This window comes from Doryrhamphus excisus, chromosome 12, assembly GCF_030265055.1.
Source record: "Doryrhamphus excisus isolate RoL2022-K1 chromosome 12, RoL_Dexc_1.0, whole genome shotgun sequence".
Lineage (NCBI taxonomy): Eukaryota > Metazoa > Chordata > Actinopteri > Syngnathiformes > Syngnathidae > Doryrhamphus > Doryrhamphus excisus.
The window spans coordinates 11,787,916-11,810,292 of NC_080477.1; the positions used below are offsets into that span (position 1 = coordinate 11,787,916).

General features: G+C 39.8%; 2 protein-coding genes across 2 annotated transcripts in view; one reads left to right on the forward strand and one right to left on the reverse strand.

Annotated features, from left to right (window-relative positions):
* The window catches only part of pth1b (parathyroid hormone 1b), a 112,604-nt gene that overhangs the window by 20,839 nt on the left and 69,388 nt on the right, over positions 1-22,377 (forward strand). The gene's annotated exons all lie outside the window — the stretch shown is intronic.
* The window catches only part of galnt18b (UDP-N-acetyl-alpha-D-galactosamine:polypeptide N-acetylgalactosaminyltransferase 18b), a 64,792-nt gene that overhangs the window by 18,229 nt on the left and 24,186 nt on the right, over positions 1-22,377 (reverse strand). The window contains exons 2-6 of the mRNA XM_058089791.1: positions 14,895-15,090; positions 13,188-13,354; positions 6,148-6,331; positions 5,608-5,805; positions 4,105-4,219 (exon numbers count right to left, since the gene is read on the reverse strand). Of these exons, the coding sequence (XP_057945774.1) occupies positions 4,105-4,219; positions 5,608-5,805; positions 6,148-6,331; positions 13,188-13,354; positions 14,895-15,090 (860 nt within the window). The remainder of the gene's footprint in view (positions 1-4,104; positions 4,220-5,607; positions 5,806-6,147; positions 6,332-13,187; positions 13,355-14,894; positions 15,091-22,377) is intronic.

Genomic DNA, 22,377 nt, shown 5'->3' on the forward strand with positions numbered 1-22,377 from the left:
TTCAGCCACAATGCCTTTTTCAACTTCTACACTCAACATCCACTACATTAAGTGCAACTGCACCACCTAATGAGGTCATATACAAGAACTGTATCAAATGTTTACCTTAATACTTGATCATTATTGTGGTTCTACTTTGCAGTGGTGTAAAACTGCACTGCATCATACTGAGAGTGGTTGCTTCAGGCTGTTGGGCTTGAAGGCATCTGTATAAGTGTTGTGGAGATTTAGTTATTTGATGACAAGCTACCCGTAGTTCAATTTCTATTTGTAATCTTCGAGCCAACAATACTGTTTCTTCATTGCACTTACACTGAAAAAAAGGCCAAATTCACACTTTCTATTGCTCTCAATAAGCCTCATTTGTTTTGTACAGGTTTCCGGGGAATAATTGAGAGGGATGAAGTTTGCTTAGGGCTCTCTTACAATGCAACGTTCCAGCCGGGCCTCACTGGCATGATAGCTAGTACTCAGGAGTGTTTTGGCAATTATTTCCATTGCAATGCTGTCAGGCTCCAATTAGCTGTGTGTGTGGTGTAGCGAGGTCTCTTTTACAGGCAATCAAAACATTTGGATTTCATGTTTGCAGTACATAGCCAGTGACTATTTAAGAGTTGATTTTTATTTAGTTACATGCATTGGGACAGATTGGGATTCTTGTCCCTTGTTCAAGGAAGGAAGGGGTCTCTTAAGCCTAAAATCCCTATTATCCCCAAGCCAAGTCAGCTGAGATACTGCTAGTAGTTTAAAAGCGGTGTCAAGGGTAACCTGGTGCCATAAAGTGTGACAAGATCCATAATTTCATAATACGATGACATGTGGGGATAAAAAGGAAGGATCTTGTTTGATTCAAGTTTGTTTGAAAAATACTGTAGTTAATAAGAGACCCAAAATATTAGATACACCCCTCACTCAGAGCCAGTGCAGTTCTATAACACTGCAAATTACAATTATTGTTACAGAAATCCCTCTTTTATCACGTTTAACTGGTTGCGGTATCATGAAGTATGACTCCATCATTATTATCTTCATTAATGAAAGCTTGAAAATCATTTTACAACCTTCTAAATTTTTTTTAACATTATTAGAGCCCTCTAGACATTAAATAACACCCCTATAGTCATAGTCACACTCACATACTTTCCATACTGCTCCCTCAGTTAAGTATAGACACACACAACAAGTCGCGTCTACTACGCTACATATCAAGTCTTCTCAATGCCTGGTATTTGTTTGTCGTTCATTTTAACGAAAATTTTGAGAATATGTACAATTTGCTTGCATTTTTTAAAACTACTGAGAGGCAATAGTCAGTGATCATAAACAGCGATCATTTATTCATTAATTAATTTTTTAAAAACTGCCACAAAGTGAGGGTGGACTAGTGTTCCTAAATGAAAACACATGCTTATTTCCTAATTAACATTTTGGGAAGGATATCCCTGTACAATTATAATTCCTAATGGTCACAGTTCTGATGCTTCTGATTTAGGGCAACCATGGTACTTATCTCACGAGATAGACACATAAAATAAACATTTGTGTCAGCGTACTTAATTAGAGTGCAATGACTGATTGACGACAGACAGCAATAGTAGGATACCGCTTTAAAGCCTCCGCCAAAGCCTGTAGCTGTCGGCCTAGTTTGTCTCTGAGAATGCTTCAGCTGCCAGTCATGCTAGCGGCTGGTGTGAAGGCATGACCGGCACACAGCAGGCATGCCAGCCTCCATCGGCTTTGGATTTCAAAACCATCACTGAACTGTCAGCCTGGAGGCAAGTGAGGGCCGGAGCAAACATTGCGAAGTAAACAACATCCAGTTTGAGTCTGAGGAAGCATGTCATTCTTGGAAGAACATGACTCTCAGCACTAACCTTGCCTCTTTTCTAGCCGTTGCATCTTTGTCACAAGTAAAAATGTTGATAAATTCTGAATCTTTGGGGGTGAAACTGGACTTTAACCTTCCATAAAACAGCATGACAATGATCAGACATAACAAGGCCCCGGTGGAAATGGTCACGATTGGTGCTACACTTCTGCATCATTTGAACCGTATCTGATTATTACCATCTAGCGACTTCCAACAGCATGAAAGTATGACACCAGTAGTACCAATAAGGTGCCTAGTGGCGTGCAGTGGCCCGTAACGGCAGCAAAAATTGAGTTTGTTGGCAAGAAAATGTCAAAATGTTTAAAATCTTCGTTGTGCTGATTGCTTGACGCAAGTGTCCACTAAGTGGAACCAAATGTTGCAAACCATCCACCTATTAGAATCCACTGGAATGTAATGGCGCAAGCCAAGTTGCGCCAATGATGCTAGGAGTCCACTAAGCCGGTGCCAGTTCGAGCCAGAGATTATGTGATTGACGCGTAGTGGCTCGCTGTGGCACCGAATAACGACAACATGGCAACATGCCGAGCAAACATAATTTGGCGTCACAGCGGGCCACTACACGCCAATCACATAATTTTGGCACGAACTGGCACCAACTGGTGTCGGCCCAGTGGACTTTTAGCATAAGATCCAAATGTGCAAAAGTTAAATTGTAGTTATTTTTCAACTGACCAGGTTGAATATACGTTCATGTCCTCTTCATGATGCTTATGACTGATTTGACATATACTCTGGAGCGACTTACAGTCCTGAAAATACACTATGGTAGATGGTATGTTCTACTATGGTAGAACATAGCAACCAGCATTATACAATCCATATGTTTCTTTTCTCTTTTTCTCACTGTACAGTGAATGGGTGCTATTCAGCTATTGAACAATTCATTGCGTGGACTATTGGCCCGGCTTTATCGTGTGCAACTGTACATGTACAAGTCAATTGTTGCCTCCAGTAAAAAAAAAAAAAATGCTACAACAATGATAGAGAATGATTTTCTCAAATTCATAAATACTGCAGCCGTACACTTTCTGTGGTCTATTATACCAACCAACCCGAAAATCCAAGCATCAGACCACTTTAGAGCCCCAATAAACTAATGCAGCTATACTGTTAATCAATACAATAATGTATGAGGGCACATACAGTAAGTCTCTATCATGGAGATTGGAACAGTACCAGCTCTGCCTATAATCCAATACACTGAATATTCATACCATATTTGGACATTTTGAGGTACCTTTTAAATCATTTAAATGACCGAAACCCATTACTTAAACTTGAATCTCAATTCCCCATCTTATTTTGGACAATCGTCTGCTTCCAACTCTGTGGAAATAATTTGGGGATGGCTCTTTTCTGTTTCCGGTCCACAAAGCAAGGAACTGAGAGCCTCATCAAACACCTTTGGGATGAACTAGAACAGAGATGGTGAGCCAGCAGACCTTCTCTCACATCCATCACAAGTGACCTCACAAATGTTCTTCTGGATGACAACTTTCCACAAAAACACTCAGTAGAATCTGTTATAGTCGCAGGGTGGGGTACTAACTTCATATTTGCTTCCATATGTCTTGCCATCTCCGGGCCAATATGTCTATACAACTGGAATGATAAAATGTCCCAATAATTTAGTCAATATATTGTATGAAACCAAAATGTGATATTGATGTAATTTTACAATGTTACAAATCCGATTTATGCTATATGAATGGTGTACTGTATTTACCCCTTTCATGGCTGCTGTCAGAATGATGAGTGCATGCTTTTGAGAAACCATTAGACACAAAATACATCTCAAAATGATTCTTAATTATGTGTGACGCATGCTTGATTCGGTTACAATGTGACATTAAGGTGATGCACAATGTTGTGATCACACCGTCCTTATGTCCTTATAATGGGACTCTAACATTCTCAACCACTCACCACAATGCTTAACCTCACTGGCTCCACTGCTCCTTCAATGACAACACAACATTCAGTGGATCAATATTTCTTAAGAGACTGTAGGCACTGAAAGTGAAAAGTGAATCCTAGTGTGAGGTGCATTACCGCACCTACCATGTTGGAGTGTGGCCGAGAGTTACTAACGTTATACGGTAACCGGGTGGGACCGCTGATGGCACAGCAGATCGGTAGCCGATCCTGCAGATCGCATCAGGACATCCCTATTGCACACATTACACGTTTAAACAATGAATATTACTAACCCTGATGCCCAGCTCCACATTTTCTCCACCGTACACCTCCATCCCCTCATCCAGGAGACCGATCTCCTCAAAGTACAGCCTGTCCACCACAAAGCAGCCAATCAGGGCGGGGCTCCTAATGTAGAAGATATGATAATGTTGTCTCAGTACAGTATCATGCAATCTTGAATCTTTACACCGTAGAAATGTGTGATTTTGGATGGAAATAATAAACATAATCACATATGAAATGACAATAAATTGCCAATGATACCAATGGAAGACATGCTTTTTTACATATTATACACTATTGCCTTGATTAGCGAGGTAATTGGTAAACTTTACACTCATATTATCCAATATAGTAGATACTGTATAACAGAAAATAAGACATTTAAGACATAAAATAGACTTGTGCTCATGTCTGTTGCTATAAATGTGGACAGGAAATGACATTGGGAGTACAGAGGTGAGTTTAAGCTCGGCATGGGTTACGGCCACAATAGCAGCCAGTGTTTTTATTCTATTAAGGATTATTATAATATATTCATTCATTCATTCATTTTCTACCGCTTTTGGGGGGTGGGGGGTGGGGGCTGGAGCCTATCCCAGCTGTCTTCGGGCGAGAGGCGGGGTACACCCTGGACTGGTCGCCAGCCAATCACAGGGCACATATAGACAAACAACCATTCACACTCACATTCATACCTATGGACAATTTGGAGTCACCAATTAACCTAGCATGTTTTTGGAATGTGGGAGGAAACCGGAGTACCCGGAGAAAACCCACGCATGCACGGGGACAACATGCAAACTCCATACAGAGATGGCCGAGGGTGGAATTGAACCCTGGTCTCCTAGCTGTGAGGTCTGCGCGCTAACCACTAGACCGCCGTGCCAGCCTATTATTATAATATATATTTTATAATATATCATATATATTTATATAAATAATTCAAACCTGCAATAAAAGCCTATTGTTCAGGCGATCGAGTCTCGTGATTGTATAGTAGGTCTCAACAAACATTACAATAACTACTGACTACAGAATACTACAGTACATATCATCGTCTCTGAATTAATCTTTTGAATGCTTATTTATATTTTAGTGCGTCTAGCCATTTTGTATGCTAGAAAGTGCTTCATTTACATAACATTTGCCTAAATATGCATATGTTTTGGCTAATAATAGGCCATATTTAACTGCAAAACAGCATGGTTTATTTCATTCATTCATTTTCTACTGCTTGTATTTATTATTTATTAGTTATTAATCTTGCCCCGTGATTGGCTGGCGACCAGTCCAGGGTATACCCTGCCTCTCGCCCGAAGACAGCTGGGATAGGCTCCAGCACCCCCGCAACCCTCGTGAGGAAAAAGCGGTAGAAAATGAATGAATTAATGATTTATTAATCTAATTTAAAGCGTGAAGTGGCGAGGGACGACTATATATAAATAATAAAATAACAAATAATAATAAAAAAAACATTGACAGTCATAATTGATTTGATTTGAGTCACTTACTGTATGGGAGCACTTTTGCTGCCTTTGTGCCACCAGGACTTGGGGGGGTTGAGGTAGCGACACCACAGTTCCCAGTCAAAGCCCTGGGCAGACAGCGCATACTCTTCAATCTCAAATGTGTCATACTTGATGTTATCAAATGAAGGGGAGATTATGCGAGTTCTGTCCTCCTGAATTCTCTGAAGAATGGGTTCAGCCCTTTAAATGAGACAGAGAGAGCACACATTTAATTGGCGTGTTTGCCGGCTTCCTCTTGTCACCCTCATTATCATGCTTGTGCTTATGTGAGAGCACAGAGATGGATTTGTTTCCTGCAACATCTGATGGGAAATATTCTTTAACAATGTGTGGAAAGATGAAAATGCTAAATAATATCGATTGGAAAACATACTGAAGTGCATTTACACTTTCGGTTTTAATTGTTCTTGTGCTGTATTTGTTCACAAAGCACATTAAGTAGAAGACATTAACGTCGTTAAAATAGAAATATAATATAAATCCACATGGACTCTTAGACACTTTTAACCATGTGTGGCTCACCAGCCAACATTGAACTCCACATGGGCGTCGAAAAGAGCAACAACTGGTGCAGTGGCAGCACGCCACCCGCTCACTCTGGACCGGATCAAGCCTTCCTGCTTGGAATGCCGCACCATCTTGATGAATCCCGGACGTTGGCTGTTAGTCTCTGACACAAAATCATCCAGCTTCTCCTTCAACTCTTCTGCAAAACACACACACACACACACACACACACAAACACATTTCAGTATCTCACAACGTTTTTGACGATTGCGTATGAAGTCAGGCGAAAACTGTTAGTGGATAAACCTCCAACCACATGATGTTGCTACGTTCTCCTCCAGTGGGCATCACTTTATTGGAAGAAATCCAACATCTCAGATTACTCCATTGCAGGACTGAAGACTCTGTCTGCAACGCTTAATTTTTCTTGAGGCTAAACACTATACACTAGATGATGAGTCATGACCTGCACTGCTTAAGTAGAAAAATTGTTGCAATATGGCTTTTAGTTTTCTTAATAAACCAGTAAATTCCAATTCGTGAAATAAAGAATCCCAATGTGCATAATGAAAAGACAAATAAAGGACTTTTAAAGACTGCTCATGAGCAAGAAGGTTCTACTATAATTAAATTCTTGATGTATTGTAAAAAAAAAAATGTCACATGAAAACATTGCACAACACTTCATCTCCATCATGTGCAGCATTAAGGGGGGGTTTCATTTCAGGCACGTTTTATACTGCCATATGTGTCATTCGTATGTGTTTTATTAGTAAACAGATTAATATAAATGGTGTGATCAAACTGATCAAAGAGTTTTGATTACTTTTTGTGACGTTATTTTATACTTTAGTGCCACATTGTTCATCAACTCAAACAGATGCTAACCAGCACTGCATGCCCATGAAGTGCACTAATATTAATACAAGCTTCTGGTCATTAGCAAGTAAGCTAATGACCAAAAGCATTAGCTAAATTTAGCATTTTCAAGAGTAAACATGACTAAATTAACTAATTTAAATTAAATTAACTTAATTAAATATTTTCCAGGTCAAACACCAAAACTTGATTATTACTGGATAATGCGGTAGTCTACCTCGGTCATTCAGATGTCAACATGTAAATGTAAACTTTCCTCCTTTAGTCAAATAGCTAAAGCTGCAGAAGCAAGCCTTCTGACGAAGATGGCCAAAATAATTAAATATATGGAGTACGGTGCAAAACCATGCAGCAGCAGAAGTTGTATTAATGGCAACAAGTATTTGATTTATTATTAGACACTGCGCTGCTCACGAAAGTGTGCTGGCCACACCCCATTGGCGTGGGGTAGTGTGCCTGGTCTACGTAATTAGAGCCCATTATATCTAAAACTGTTGGTCTTACATAAACATGCACACATTTTATTGCATTCAATGTTTAAAAAAATGTATATGGCTCTCAGAGATACACATTTTAAAATATCTGGCCTTCATGGCTCTCATAGCCAAAAAGGTTCCCGACCCCTGATTTAGAACATCATAAACAGGCTTCAATTAACCACAAGATAAGATAAGATCCCCCTGCATCATTAAATTTTTCAGTATGCAGCCCTCATTGGAAACATTTTGGTCAGGACCAATATAGGACAAATAAATGATTGAATAAAGTCTTCTGTAACCCAATTACCCAGATCCTCACCAAAACATCCCCCATCATTAATGTGTCACCCTTGAATAGAGTTTCGTGGAAATAGATTATAATTGTTTTCACATCATTATGCTAACTAACTAACCAAAAAATAGTGATCAATACTCCTCAAGTGTTCACTTCGCATTCAGGTTGGCAGACAAAGTAAGACATAGTAAGACAAAGTGTAAATAATGCAAGGCTGTCAGAAAACAGCTTTGATAGCCTTTTATGTTTATTATATTCTACTTACAAGAAAGCTACTGTGGTTATTCATTTGCACCAAAGCCGCCAACAGATTTCTGTAACTATAATCATTTCCCATCTGCCAGTAATGAAGACAATCTGTATGTGTGTGGAGAGAAAATAAGAGGGATGGCTATGCAATGTCTCACAACAAATCATAACGAAGCACAGTTGATTAAAACAGGAATAGCTGCTGGCCAACAGTCGTCAATCTTTTACTAATGATAAACTGCGGACCCGGTGATGGAAGGCATTGGGCTGTGGGATTGAGCTGAGCAACAGGCACCTGTATTCATGAGGGAAATCCAATCACAACTTTTACATCAGTGAGTGACAAACAAAATAACATTGGTTGAACTGGCTCGCCGCTTTTTCTATATATGTATACGTAACACATAGGTGCAGGGAAAATACATTTTTATCTATTGATATCCAAGCAAAGACTTTGAACACAAATACATAGTTTACACCAGGGGTCTCAAACACGCGGCACGCGGGCCAAATGTGGCCCGCAGGACACTAGTTTGAGGCCCCCGCCTTGATATGAAAGTTTAATGTTAGTGCGGCCCGCGCAAGTTTGATATGAATGCTGTATGGTATCATGTACCCAGAAAAAATTATTACGTTTGATTAATGTTCATGTTAAAGGTTAAATAACTGTTAATAGTTAACCTCCCTATCCGTGTGGAAGTGGTAAGTTTTTGGCTATTTAAGTTTAAAGGAAATAACTTGAAGGCTACCGTTTAGGTCGCTAGCTCTCTAGTTTGCTAGCATGTGTCTCAAGACCCTGCAGTTGCGCAATATGTTGTAAATAAAAAGAGTATAAATGTGACTATAGTCGTGTTTTGTCATGTCTACAGGGCTCTAGTAATGCTTAGTTAATTTTAATCTGAAAAAAATAATTTGTCTACCCACCAACTATATGTGGTTTCTTAAGTTTTTATTATTTGCCGTTTTATTATTATATTTATTTATTACTGAATGATTTTCTTTATTCTTGATTTGTTTATTTATTTTTCATCTTATGTTGTGCAGAAAAATAAAAATTAAGATATTTGAGAACAATGGAATGTTTTATCAGAGCTTTTCTTGTAGAAAATCGAAACCAAAGCAAAGTTTATTCATTTTTCTGTTTTTAAATGCGTTTTTTTTTTTTTTTTTTTGGAAAACCTGATGCGGCCCAGTCTCGCCCAGACCCTAGCTCCAGTGGCCCCCAAGTAAATTGAGTTTCAGACCCCTGGTTTACACTAAGGAGTCGCGGCATCGTGGATGTTCTTCTTTGGTCATGGTTACAGTTTACATTGTTTACAAGTATTACATTGAACCGCTTCATGTTACAATTCACAATTCGAAATGTCTGAAAAGGATTAAGAAGCAGCAAAGATTATTTAATTTTACCTGTTAATTTTACCTGTTTAATTTTATCTGTTACCCATCAATCGCTAATACATTTGTTTTCCTGCCCTTCCAGCTTTTGTGTTGTACTGTGAGTGTCACTGATTTTAGATACATGGGTTGCTAATTCCGGTACTTCATGTTGAGCAGGCTCTTGCTATGTGGTAGCGATGTCAAATGCTATTGAATGTAATCCTTTAAACTGCACAGTTCTTTGTTAGTGAGTTATAGCCTCGATTTCCTTGTTGTCATGGTGATGTGATCTTTAATATTTACCCAAATCATTGACATCATTGATTTGACAACCAGGCCGCAGGGTAGCTGAGTAGGTTAGCATGTAGGCCACACAGTCAGGAGATCGGAAAGACCTGGGTTCGATTCTCCGCTTGGGGATCTCTGTGTAGAGTTTGCATGTTCTCGCCGTGCGTGCGTGGGTTTTTGTCCGGGTACTCTGGTTTCCTCCCACATTCCAGAAACATGCTAGGTTAATTGGTCTAAAAATTGGTATGAATGTGACTGTGAATGATTGTTTGTTTATATGTGTCCTGCGATTAGCATCCGTTTTCTATGCCACTTATCCTCAGTAGGATCGCGGAGTGTGATGCAGCCTCCCCCATCTGACTCTATTATCAAATATTTGTTAATTTTTACTGATTTGTGCCACGGAGGATGCACTGTAAATATGTATGCAATTCTATATAATGCCTATCAATAATTAAGACATATACAGTATTACAGTATATACAGTATTATACCGTATACTGTATATACAGTATTCATTTTCTACTGCTTATCCTCACAAGGGTCGTGGGGGGTGCTGGAGCCTATCCCAGCTGTCTTCGGGCGAGAGGCGGGGTACACCCTGGACTGGTCGCCAGCCAATCACAGGGCACATATAGACAAACAACCATTCACACTCACATTCTTACCTATGGACAATTTGGAGTCACCAATTAACCTAGCATGTTTTTGGAATGTGGGAGAAAACTGCACGGGAAAAACATGCAAATTCCACACAGAGATAGCGACAGAGTTAAAAATTGAAAAAAAAATATAGGTTCTTATGCCCATCCCTGACATTAACCTCTACACATAAGAAACCTTTTAATCCACCTTTGAGTTGAGAGGATCAGTTATTTACACAATATACAAATGTGATTCTGAACATAATGACTGGTAACAGCTCTCATTTATGCTTCTAACTCTGTTAACAAAGACTGACATGTTGAAGAGACGGGAACATGAATAGATGTCCTTTAATTACAGTAATCAATCAGTGGTTGCCTCATTCTGGACAATTCAGTGCTTCTAACTCTGCAAACAGCTTAGTGAAGGACATGTTCTGTTCCTTGTGTACAAAGCAATGTCTGTAAACATGTGCTTTGACGTGTGTGGTGTACACGTCGAAGCAGCCAGACTCGAACCCCATGTTAACAAACATGTTAAGACGAGGATGATCCAACGCAAGTGTTGTCATCATCAGTGAACATGAGTGCAGCACCAATAGGAGATGAGGCACCACATTGAAGAGATAACACTTTCATTTCACACTACTGAATGTTTCACACTCGCATTGACACATTGGTATGAATAGAGATAGTGACTTGTGGAATCATACCTCATATGATAGGATAAAAGTTTCACACAGATTAGACTTTTCAGGCCACAGCTTGGGAGGTTATCTAATTAAGGAGAAATGAGCTAGGTCTATTTGGCCTTCCCCTTTTCCCTGTGGTGGCTACATGTTCCCCTGCATGCTAATGTCTCCGAGAGGTGAGATGTGACACTGGTGGTTGACTAATGTGAAGCAGCAGATGAATGATAGGTGAGCCGTGAATGATGACCTCCTTTCGACAATGTCGGCTACATCGTGGGTCAGTGGGCTAATGACATTTTGGAGAGATATGATCCACAACAAGAACAACATGGGCAAGTAAACAAAGTGAAATGCCATCAGCAAAATGTCAAATTGTGACTTGGCTTTGTGGAAGGGCTGAAGGAGGCAGCTCCCTGGCTGCCAATTATTCATTCATTCATTCATTTTCGACCGCTTTTTCCTCACGAGGGTCGCGGGGGTGCTGGAGCCTATCCCAGCTGTCTTCGGGCGAGAGGCGGGGTACACCCTGGACTGGTCGCCAGCCAATCACAGGGCACATATAGACAAACAACCATTCACACTCACATTCATACCTATGGACAATTTGGCATCTAGAAAGCTTTCTGTGCTGGTTATCGTGTGTAGCTGCTCTATAGAAGTCCACAACTCAATAAAAAGGGCCAGAAATACGTCCACTTTACCATAGCATCACACTGATTAGCATTCTTCTCCAGCAGGCCAGCCTGCACGTTTTGCATTATTGACTTGGGTAAACATCCTCCTCTTAGGGCCACTAGTCACCATCTTGATAATATCTAAAAGCTGTCTCACTTGTATTACATACAAATACTTTTTAAACTGTTTTTCCTATAAATAAATAACTTTTTCACAAAAGAGCTGTTTTTTCGGGCGGCACGGTGAACCAGTGGTTAGTGTGCTGACCTCACAGCTAGGAGACCAGGGTTCAATTCCACCCTTGGCCATCTCTGTGTGGAGTTTGTATGTTCTCCCCGTGCATGTGTGTGTTTTCTCCGGGTACTCCGGTTTCCTCCCACATTCCAAAAACATGCTAGGTTAATTGGTGACTCCAAATTGTCCATAGGTATGAATGTGAGTGTGAATGTTTGTTTGTTTATACGTGTCCTCTGATTGGCTGGCGACCAGTCCAGGGTGTACCCCGCCTCTCGCCCGAAGACAGCTGGGATAGGCTCCAGCACCCCCGCGACTCTCGTGAGGAAAAAGTGGTAGAAAATGAATGAGCTGTTTTTTGTTTTGAAGTACTGAACTGCACATAACATTGAGTACATTGTATGGTTTGACAAACTTAGGGTGTTGAGTCAAAATGGGTTTCTGATTGCCAGGCAAAAGCTATTAGAGTGATCATCTGCCACCTTCTACTAGCCACATGGTGGCCGAATGGTTAGCATGTTGGCCACACAGTAAGGAGATCTGGAAGACCTGAGTTCAAATCGCCTCTTAGGCATCTCTGTGTGGACTGGCGAACAGTCCAGGGTGTACCCTGCCTCCCGCCTGAAGTCAGCTGGGATAGGCTCCAGCATACTCCTGTGACCTTGATGAAGATAAGCGGTATAGAAAATGAATGGATGGTTCTACAATAGTGTGGGCAATATCGAACAAACCATATTCAACTATGAAAATAGTCGGTAGCCCTAGCCCCAGCCTTTAGTAAGCCCTATCTGGAACAAGACATTTTGTGTGTCTGCAGCTTTAATGTTAATGAGCTGTGTTTGTCTCCAAAAAGCCTGATGTCACACTTTTTAAATATACAAGAACAGACATTAACGTTACAAAAACAGCATTCTTCCATTAAATCCCTTTGAGACTATTTTTGTGATGAAGAGCTAGATAAATAAACTCGACTTGACATTATTCAATATGACCTGAAATTGACAAAAATTGTGTTTCAGAAAAATATGGCAACATATAAGGACAAAAATTGAGAACATACAGGTACCCACACATGAGTCATCTACTGGCATTTACATTACAAAACATGGAGGTAGTATTTAGGACTGTCAAAAGCTAGAAAGGCAAAGCACATTTGTGTTTTCACAGTTGCTTAGCAAGGTGTGGAGAATATTCAAATGTAGGAAAAAATAAAGTGTCGGATGCTAAAAGGCTTGCTGATTACCGTTATTGCTGTTGTCGTCCACCAGAATGATCTCTTTGAGAAGGTGGGAGGGTGTCTTGCTGATGGCAGAGTGAATGGACCTCAGGATGACAGACAAAGCTTCGTTCACAAAAATGAACACGATGCTCACTTTTGGGAGGTTTAAAGGATAAGTGAGGTTGCCACACCTGCGGAGGACAAATAAAATGAAGATACTTTGCATTTTTTTCTAGCACATTAATTGCATTGGAATAAATGCTGCAAATATAAGAGCCTTTAAAATCGTGATGAAAATAAGATGATATAAGTTATTAAGGTTGTTGTGTCCCTCTTCCAGCAAAAGAAGCTATTTTCATCACATGTCGCTATTGTATTAGACACAATCACATCACATTGTTCATCCAAGCAAACAGCCTGTTGTGTTTACGTAATGTCATTGCCTGGGTACATCTTTGAAGATATGTTAGGACAATGTGAAGGCCAAACGTGTGATTAATGTATCCCCCGAAACTATTTTGTATGAACGGACATGTGTGTTGCTGGCAGTGGGTGGTCTGGAGGAGTGTAATGATGTGAAGTGTAAAAAAACATCCCTAGGACCTTTAAGCTGTGTCAATTTTAGCGCCAGGGCAGCCCCTCGTAGCCTCCTGTAACCTTGGTGATGTTACCATGATGAAAGTCAAGCTCAGCAGTGTCCGTAATTGCTAACAAAGATGGCAATTTGAGGTTATTTTTGTCTCTTTGACTTACAAGAAAGGTTATGACTGAACCAGTAACTTCAATTTTGCTCAATTTTTTTTTTTCAAATTCAAAATATAACGACTAGATAAGAAATATGACATCATGGTAGTGTGACACACGGTCAGGTCAACAAAAAAGGCCAAGGGAAATAATGGAGGACATCTAGTATTTGTTTGCTTCCTTGAGAAATGTCCGTCTTGCTCCACAATACTAAATTTATGTGACCAAAAACGTACTTCTCAGTTGAAACGAGGTGGTACCAAGTACAGTGATGTTTTAGATTTTAATCGCATATTGGTACATGCAATGTCTATTTCCTAGCTACCTTTTTGAGTGTTGAGTTGCTGTGTGATGAGTTTAGCGCTCTTTGTAAAATGACACATCGAGTCAGACTATTTTATTGAGTAATGACCTCCTCCTTACTACTAAGAGTGTCTACAGTCTCTGTCTTCTGTTAGTCAAAAGCTGGACTGCAGGCTTGTGGAGGTGCCCTTTTCAGTCTAGATGACTGCTCCTGCGACTAACACTTTGCCTTTTCATGACCGCTTGCATTTGATTACAGTGTCAGTGCATGACACAAGAAACCCTTCCTCTCTTTCACTTTTAATGCGTACTGTGTGGAAATTCGGGAGTGGAGTTACGATGCATACCGCCACCTACAACTTAGCACCATATTCATTTGTGGCACCTCGAATGTATTAGTAGTTGGCCACCACAAATACATGAATGTATGGCAAACACTGGGTACCGCTACCGCTTATGTGATGATGGCTGCGAGAACTGCAGCCCATATAAGGAAGTCCAGATTGCATTGCATTAGAAAAAAACGAGCATGCAGAGCCATCCAAAGCTTCTTTATCTACAAACCTCATTATCTGACACATGAATACAACATTGTAACAACATTTATGGGTCGGAAAAGTGGAAAAAGCACAATAAAATCCCCTTTAAGTGTGTACTAAACAATTTATTGAAATTGCTTCTTACCCAGTAGGCCTGAGATCTGGTATTGGCCGGTCTAAAGGGAGACGGTCACTGAGGTAGCTGTTGTAGCCATAGTACTGGAACATCTTGAGCGCCACCCGTCGATTGTCAGCACTGAGCTCCTGACCCCAGTGAGCAAAGAGAGACGAGTCAGAGAAGGATGTGTCTGCTTGCTCATCTTCCCCTCGCCCTGGAGCCTCTGAGACACAAGAAGACAAATAGCATGAATGTTTGTCTAGATCACCAATCTGTTCACATGGTGAATACATATGGAATAAAACACAGTGATGGGACTAATACATCCGCTGTGATAAATGTTTTTTTTCCTGTAATCAGATGAAACATGGACAGACTCATCTTAAAGCAGACCGGGAGTTCATACTCTTGACGGCAAGCTTAAGTGCCCTTGAACAAAAGATTCAATCTCTACAAGCAGCCAGTGGTTGCTTCTGCGGCTGGTCTGACACTTTGACCTCCAGAGGAAAGAAAATGAAAAACCCCCAGCACGTACGCCTGATCGTTTTATGTGCGCGTCAACTTCAGTTTGAAAACCGCCTTGCTCTGGTGCTTCTAGAGTTGGAAAGTGAAGGCTTGCAAATGAGCACAGCGTCGCTGCGCTGGGCCTGTGTTCCTTTAGGTTGCATCCAACAAGTTGAAAAGAAATTTATGGATTTTTTTTTGGTTGTTTTTTTTTTTTTTGGAAAAGCAATTTGGCTGTTCATTCACACATAAACTGAACTCTTTTATAAGGAATAACTGCTGTATTGTAATTTTTTCAATAACCAAGCAAGGTTATGTTTTGACCGCTCTTCAATGGTTGAATAGCTTTTTAATAGTAATGCAAAAACATACTGAAAATGTTGGTTCTGCTGTATTTCTTTTTATCACATACTACAGTATTAATTGGACCTGTACCCTAGAAAGTTTGCCCATGAATGATAGGGGAAAAGGCCGAAATGATACTGTGTCAAAGCCCAGGGCAGTGATACTGATAAAATATAGAGTTTAACCATGTCCAGTATCAGCCCCCGTAGCTGTCCACTCAGAGCGCGCTGCTCTGGTATCGTGCCCGTGAAACAACCAATCAGAGAACAGCACATGAGTGCTTCGTGCCTAGTGCTTCTCCAGTCACCAAAAAACCCAAACTTGATTAATGGAACTTTAATTGTCAGACATTGATAAGATAAGACTGTTGACAAAACATTATTGTTGAAATATTTTTGCAATTGTTGTGTTTACACTGTTTAGATATAATACATGTAATAAACTGAACATTTTCTGGAAACAAAATGGTCTTTTGATTAAATAGTACGTGATAATATGCTCATGATTAAATAGTATGTGATAATAACCTTCGGTCTCGGGCTGATACTGACACTTGGGGGCATGATACCTGGCCTGATACCAGACAGACCATGTGATAACCTATAAATATAGCAGACAAATGTATACCAAATGTGCATGTGTAAACCCATACTAATAGACAGCATCTCCATTAAACATTGGAGGCATCTGCTCACGATACTATACCACTTCCGAGATTTAAAGATTTAAATGCACCTGATGTTTAACAGTCAGGAGGCTAACCTCAAGGCAAATGGTTTGGGAATACCAATAAAACAGAGGCAAAATTTCACACCTAAAATATAAACTATCGTGAATCCCACAGGTTGATAATTTACACCAGAAATCAATTGTATTCAAGTTGGAAATGGCGACAATCTAGTGAGTCATTAATTCAGAAAACGACTAACTGCCTATCATTTTCTGTGGCAAAAAGCAAAAGGAGAGAAGCTGAGCTCCTCTTCAGAGATAATGGCATAATGTTATATTGTTCATTTAAATGTTCAGATAAGAAAGGAATTGAAATAAAAAAGAAAAGTCCCTGGAATCATCTGTTAATCCCCGTGGCTTATTGAGTGTATAAAGGAGCAATTTTATGACAAAGCTTTAACGGTCCACAATACTGCTGACAAATTGAGGTTATGCTGGGAGAATAAGTCACCACCTGACAGAAGTAATAAACATCTTTTAACGGCAGGTGGATGTGGCTTCTCCCTGCATTTATCATCTTTTTACGATATGTATTATTGTAATCGTCTTAAAACTGAGAGCCGTGTTAACATTACACACACGTTGTGTTTGACAGTGGCTTACAAAGCACTACAGAGTTTATGAAGACATTATGAAAGTACAGGAAAAAATACATTAGAATCATAATAGGTACATAAAAGTTGCAAATTATAACTAAAGAGGTTTTTAGGCCACACGTGAGATGGAAAACACACAACAAAGTATACAAAGTTGTCTGTGTGTATTGTTTGTGTGTATTCAGCAGACTGGAAAATAGCAAGCTTTGTGGATAATGGTTTTACTGGTCAAACTATGCTTTTACTTTACCCACTTTGCAGTACCTGCACTGAGGATACTTGAATACTTCTGAGACTGCTACAAAGGCAGTGGAAAAGGCCCGGGGTGCATCGGCTTGTACTCCTCTACACTAGAGTTTGTAAAAACATACTATGCCTTTCCAAATTGATCACATGATGTGTTGTTTCTTCAATGTATGTTTTTCATTCGTAATTAAACTGGCTTAATGTAAATCATTGTGGATAAACACTTAAGAATGAGCAGTAGCCCTTAAAACTGGAATGGAATGGAATGGCCTTTATTGTCATTATACAAGATGTACTACGAGATTGGAGAGCTTCTCCTTTCAGTGCAGTAGTCAAGTTTAAAAAAAAAAGTATATAAAAGTAGAGTAAAAAAAGACAATTTAACAAGATATATACAAAATATCCAAATTATACACATAGTATAGCACAGGAGCATATGCAGGAGCAGACATATTGCATATACATTAATTTTAGTGCAATGATAAATGGGTCATAGTGCAAAACTGTATAAAAACTGTAATTGTTCAAATAAAGTCTTTTGCATGAATACATTCACAATTAGTTTTTGGGGCTTACAGAATGAATCATTTATAATACAGGTAGTGTACAAGTGAGGTACAAGTGGAGGCCTCCAGGGACGTGTGAGCCTCATTGACCCACACTAAGAATAGTGGCATTAAAAGGTTAAAAAGGATTACATTGCTCATTATTACAGTATTTATTATCATGCTTCACTTCTTTGCACTCATTATTATACGTATATCTCAATGGGGTACAGGCATTGGGAGTGACCAGGATGGATAGGATCTGGAACGAGTACATCAAGGGACATTATGTTTACGTTTACATTACATATGTTAGAGGCCTTGGAGATAAAGTCAGAGAGGCCAGACTGAGATGGTTGGGACATGTCCAGAGGAGGGATAGTGAATATATTGGTAGAAGGATGCTGCGGCGTACAGGAAGACCAAAGAGTAGGTTCATGGATGTAGTGAAGGAGGACATGAGGATAGTTGGTGTGAGAGAGACAGATGCAGAAGACAGGGTTGGATGGAGAACAAGTCTCACCCTGGGACTCATATTTCACAAATACACATACATTTCTAGGCATATTATTATTAAGAACTGAGGTATAAAATGACAAAAAAGTGACCACAAAATTAGATATGGATGCTAATATACTATATTGCTATTAGGCTTTGCAATGTTGTCTCTGAAAGTCAACAGTATTCGCTACAATGATAGACCTACGGTCAAATAATCTGTCCGACCCTCCAGTTAAGATCCACTGCTTTGACAATTACATGTTGTCAGACATGTTTATACTCATTCTCTTTTACTTGCTTGAAAGGCCTAAACTCCAAAGACCATCGGCCCGCCGCTCCATACGACGTACTAAATCTTAACTCGATTTGACACTGGCAACACCTGGAGCGGAAATTAGTGTATGTACTATGTGTGTGCATGCCTGTTTGTAATAGCAGTCAGTGTGCTTCCACTGCATGCACAATCTAAAATACACCCAAAAGCAACAAGAAAACCATCACAGTCAACAATTAGAACCTGCTTGATCCATAAAAGTTTCTAGTTGAATACATTTTAACCTACAAAATAAGATTTCCACAAACAATATTTATTCATTCCCCCCAAGTCTGTGGAGATGCAACTGTTTTGCATTTCAAAGGCCAACTATTATTATCATGTCATACACCTTGGAGATAACACTCTTTCATCAAACACTTTCTGCTAGTACAAGTTCATGCTGAATGGAATCTGACTAAAAATGTTTTTTTTTTACCGGGTTTGTCTTGTCTTGTCTCATACAGAAACATTTGAAGTAATGATCTAACACCCCGGATACTAACAGCCCCGAGGGGGTGGTATATTTGCATGGTATCTGGGGATTGCAGTGATATGCTGTGATGTATTAACCTGTATTACTGTCCTGTATTCATTTCTTTATTCGGCATTTCATCTTGGGATTAGTATTTATCCTTCACATGCACTTTTTATGAATTATGATGAATTATGATTTTTATGAATGATAAAGAGCAACAAAACTCTTTAAGAAATCAATGTAGTGAATAAATAATAAAAAGTAAAAATAGGATCTGGGCACAGTGGACAAGTGGTTAGCGTGCAGACCTCACAGCGAGGAGACCAGGGTTCAATTCCACCCTCGGCCATCTCTGTGTGGAGTTTGCATGTTCTCACCGTGCATGCGTGGGTTTTCTCCGGGTACTCTGGTTTCCTCCCACATTCCAAAAACATGCTAGGTTAATTGGCGACTCCAAATTGTCCATAGGTATGAATGTGAGTGTGAATGGTTGTTTGTCTATATGTGCCCTGTGATTGGCTGGCGACCAGTCCAGGGTGTACCCCGCCTCTCGCCCAAAGTGAGCTGAGATAGGCTCCAGCATACCCCCGCACCTCTAATGAGGATAAGAAGAGAATAGATTTGAGGATTTGAATACAATAGAGATTAGAGAATAATAAAATACATTCAATAACATCATAATGTGCAATAAAACCCTCTGAAATAAAAAAAGCACAGAAAATAATATGCCTTTACCCCATTAATAGCTCTAAAACAACTGCAAAATACACTACTTTCATTGCAAAATATTGCATTTTCCAAACAGCATACGCTGCAGATGTTGTTTATTTTAGGACTTGCCATTTTTAGTGTCTCTGCAGCTTAGGGAACATGCACATACTCCTTTGCTGGAAAATGGCACAGATATTAATACCATTTAATATTTATGTAGTTGTATGATGACACCTGTGCCTTTCGTGAGAAAAACTGTAGCACAGATGTGTTCAACACCATCACCATCAGCTGCCACCTACATTTTAAATGGGCTGTTCCACCACTCCAGCTGGTTTATTAAACAAGACAGCAAAACCCCTCAGTAACTACAGCACCAGTGGTCATGGCATGTTAGGAACTTGCAACAGTGGTGCAACCTTGCAAGCCTGAGACAGCAGTTGTTGTAAGGGCTTGAAACAGAACCTTTCAGACTTACACAGGTTGTAATATTGAAAATGATCAAAATGTAGCTACATCAGCTCACAAAAATATTCAGGTTGACTGAAGGTCCTTGTCTGTGTGGTAATGACTGGGGTTTTTCAACAGGACAAAGCTGCAATTCATAATGCTGGCCTGACTTCTTCCAGACGAATAACGTCATTCTTTTGGACCATCTTGCATGTCCCCCTAATCCAAATCCAATTGAAAACATTTGAGGATGAATGGTAAAGGAAACACATCAGTTCCAGACAGTGGATGACCCCTGTGAAGCCATCTTTACCAACATTTCCAATAGCCTGGAATCAACACTGGTATCAACATGACCAAACTTATTTTTTTATTTATGAGGTTTATGAGATTAACAAAAATGGTGCAGCTACTCACTAATGAGTGCTTTTTTTGAAAATATCGTTTTCATTTTAGTGTTTTAGGTTTTTATGAGCCATCGCCTTAAACTTTTGCTCATCTTATAAACAGCCTATTTCAGTTTACCGGTTGTTTACAATAAATTGCTTGCTCAGTTTTTTGTTTTCTCACTTCCATTTCTTCTTGTTGCATTTTGAAGCTCTACATAGAACCCCCTATTTACAATTTATCAGTCGGTCTTTGATCAGAAGTGTATATAATGGCACATTTTGTGTGAGAATCAGACTATATAAAGCTGTATGTCAATACTGTTTAGCATATGATGAGGTGAAAAAGTGTTGTACAGTGAAACTTTGAATTTTGAGCATGCATGCCGGACATATAATGCACCGACAGAGAAAGAGAAAAGTTGTACTATACTGTCAATCTACTGATCTATGGTTATCATCACAAAAGCATCACAACACAAGTGAAACACAAAGCAAAACCAACTTGTTTTTTTTACGTTGGATAGTTATACACGTTGCTAAAATCTCAAGCCTTGTCTCATGTCTTCGGGCGAGAGGCGGGGTACACCCTGGACTGGTCGCCAGCAAATCACAGGGCACATAGAGACAAACAACCATTCACACTCATATTCATACCTATGGACAATTTGGAGTCGCCAATTAACCTAGCATGTTTTTGGAATGTGGGAGGAAACCGGAGTACCCGGAGAAAACCCACGTATGCACGGGGAGAACATGCAAACTCCACACAGAGATGGCCACACAGAGATGGCCGAGGGTGGAATTGAACCCTGGTTTCCTAGCTGTGAGGTCTGTGCGCCAACCACTCGACCGCCGTGCCGCCCATACATAAGAATTCTTAAATGGTCAATCTGGCTGAGTTCCAAACATGGCCTATAGTGATGGAATCAAAATCCAAAAGAACTATAATAATGAAAACATGCCACAATGTACCCATTTCCTGGAAGAAGGGCATTGAATATACCTGTTCTTACAATACTGTTGCAGCATGCTAACAACAAAGCTAAATGGATGTCAAGAGATAAAAAGATGGCTGTATCAGCTTGACATCAGACATATGTTTAAAACAAGCCTGATCTTACTATGCGGCCTCAATAAAAGCAGACACTTACAATTCATCCTCAGTCTGTGTCATTCTGCATCTAAAATATTGACATCAAACACTTGGGTGCAGTCACCATGTGAATTGTATTTTGATTCCGCTACTGACTAATAGGGAGGACAAGACCTTGAGGTAGACTACAGTCTGATCATCATTCCTCTGAACATCATAGTCAATATATATTTATTTCTTCCTGCCATACAAAAAGGATCAAGTATTTTAGAAATCAGCCGTTTTCATGCAGAAAATCATCCACATGCTGTCAGTAATACTTTCCCCAAACGCCTCTCCTGCAAAGGAGTTCAAGGCTGCTCATTGTGACTGTTTTTTCATTTCTTGGACCGAGAGCTATTTTAAAGCTTTTTGAATGCCTTGCTATGTAACATCAATAACCGTTACATTTCTCATTCACTTTACAATTTTAGACAGCGTGCAAGAAAGACTAGTAAAGAGTGAGTGGGGGAGGCTCGGGTCGCACTGGACTGGCAGCTGTCCGTCATGCATGGCATCTCTTCAGAATTTTAAATTTATTGTTAGTGTTTTATTGTTGGGCAGCACGGCG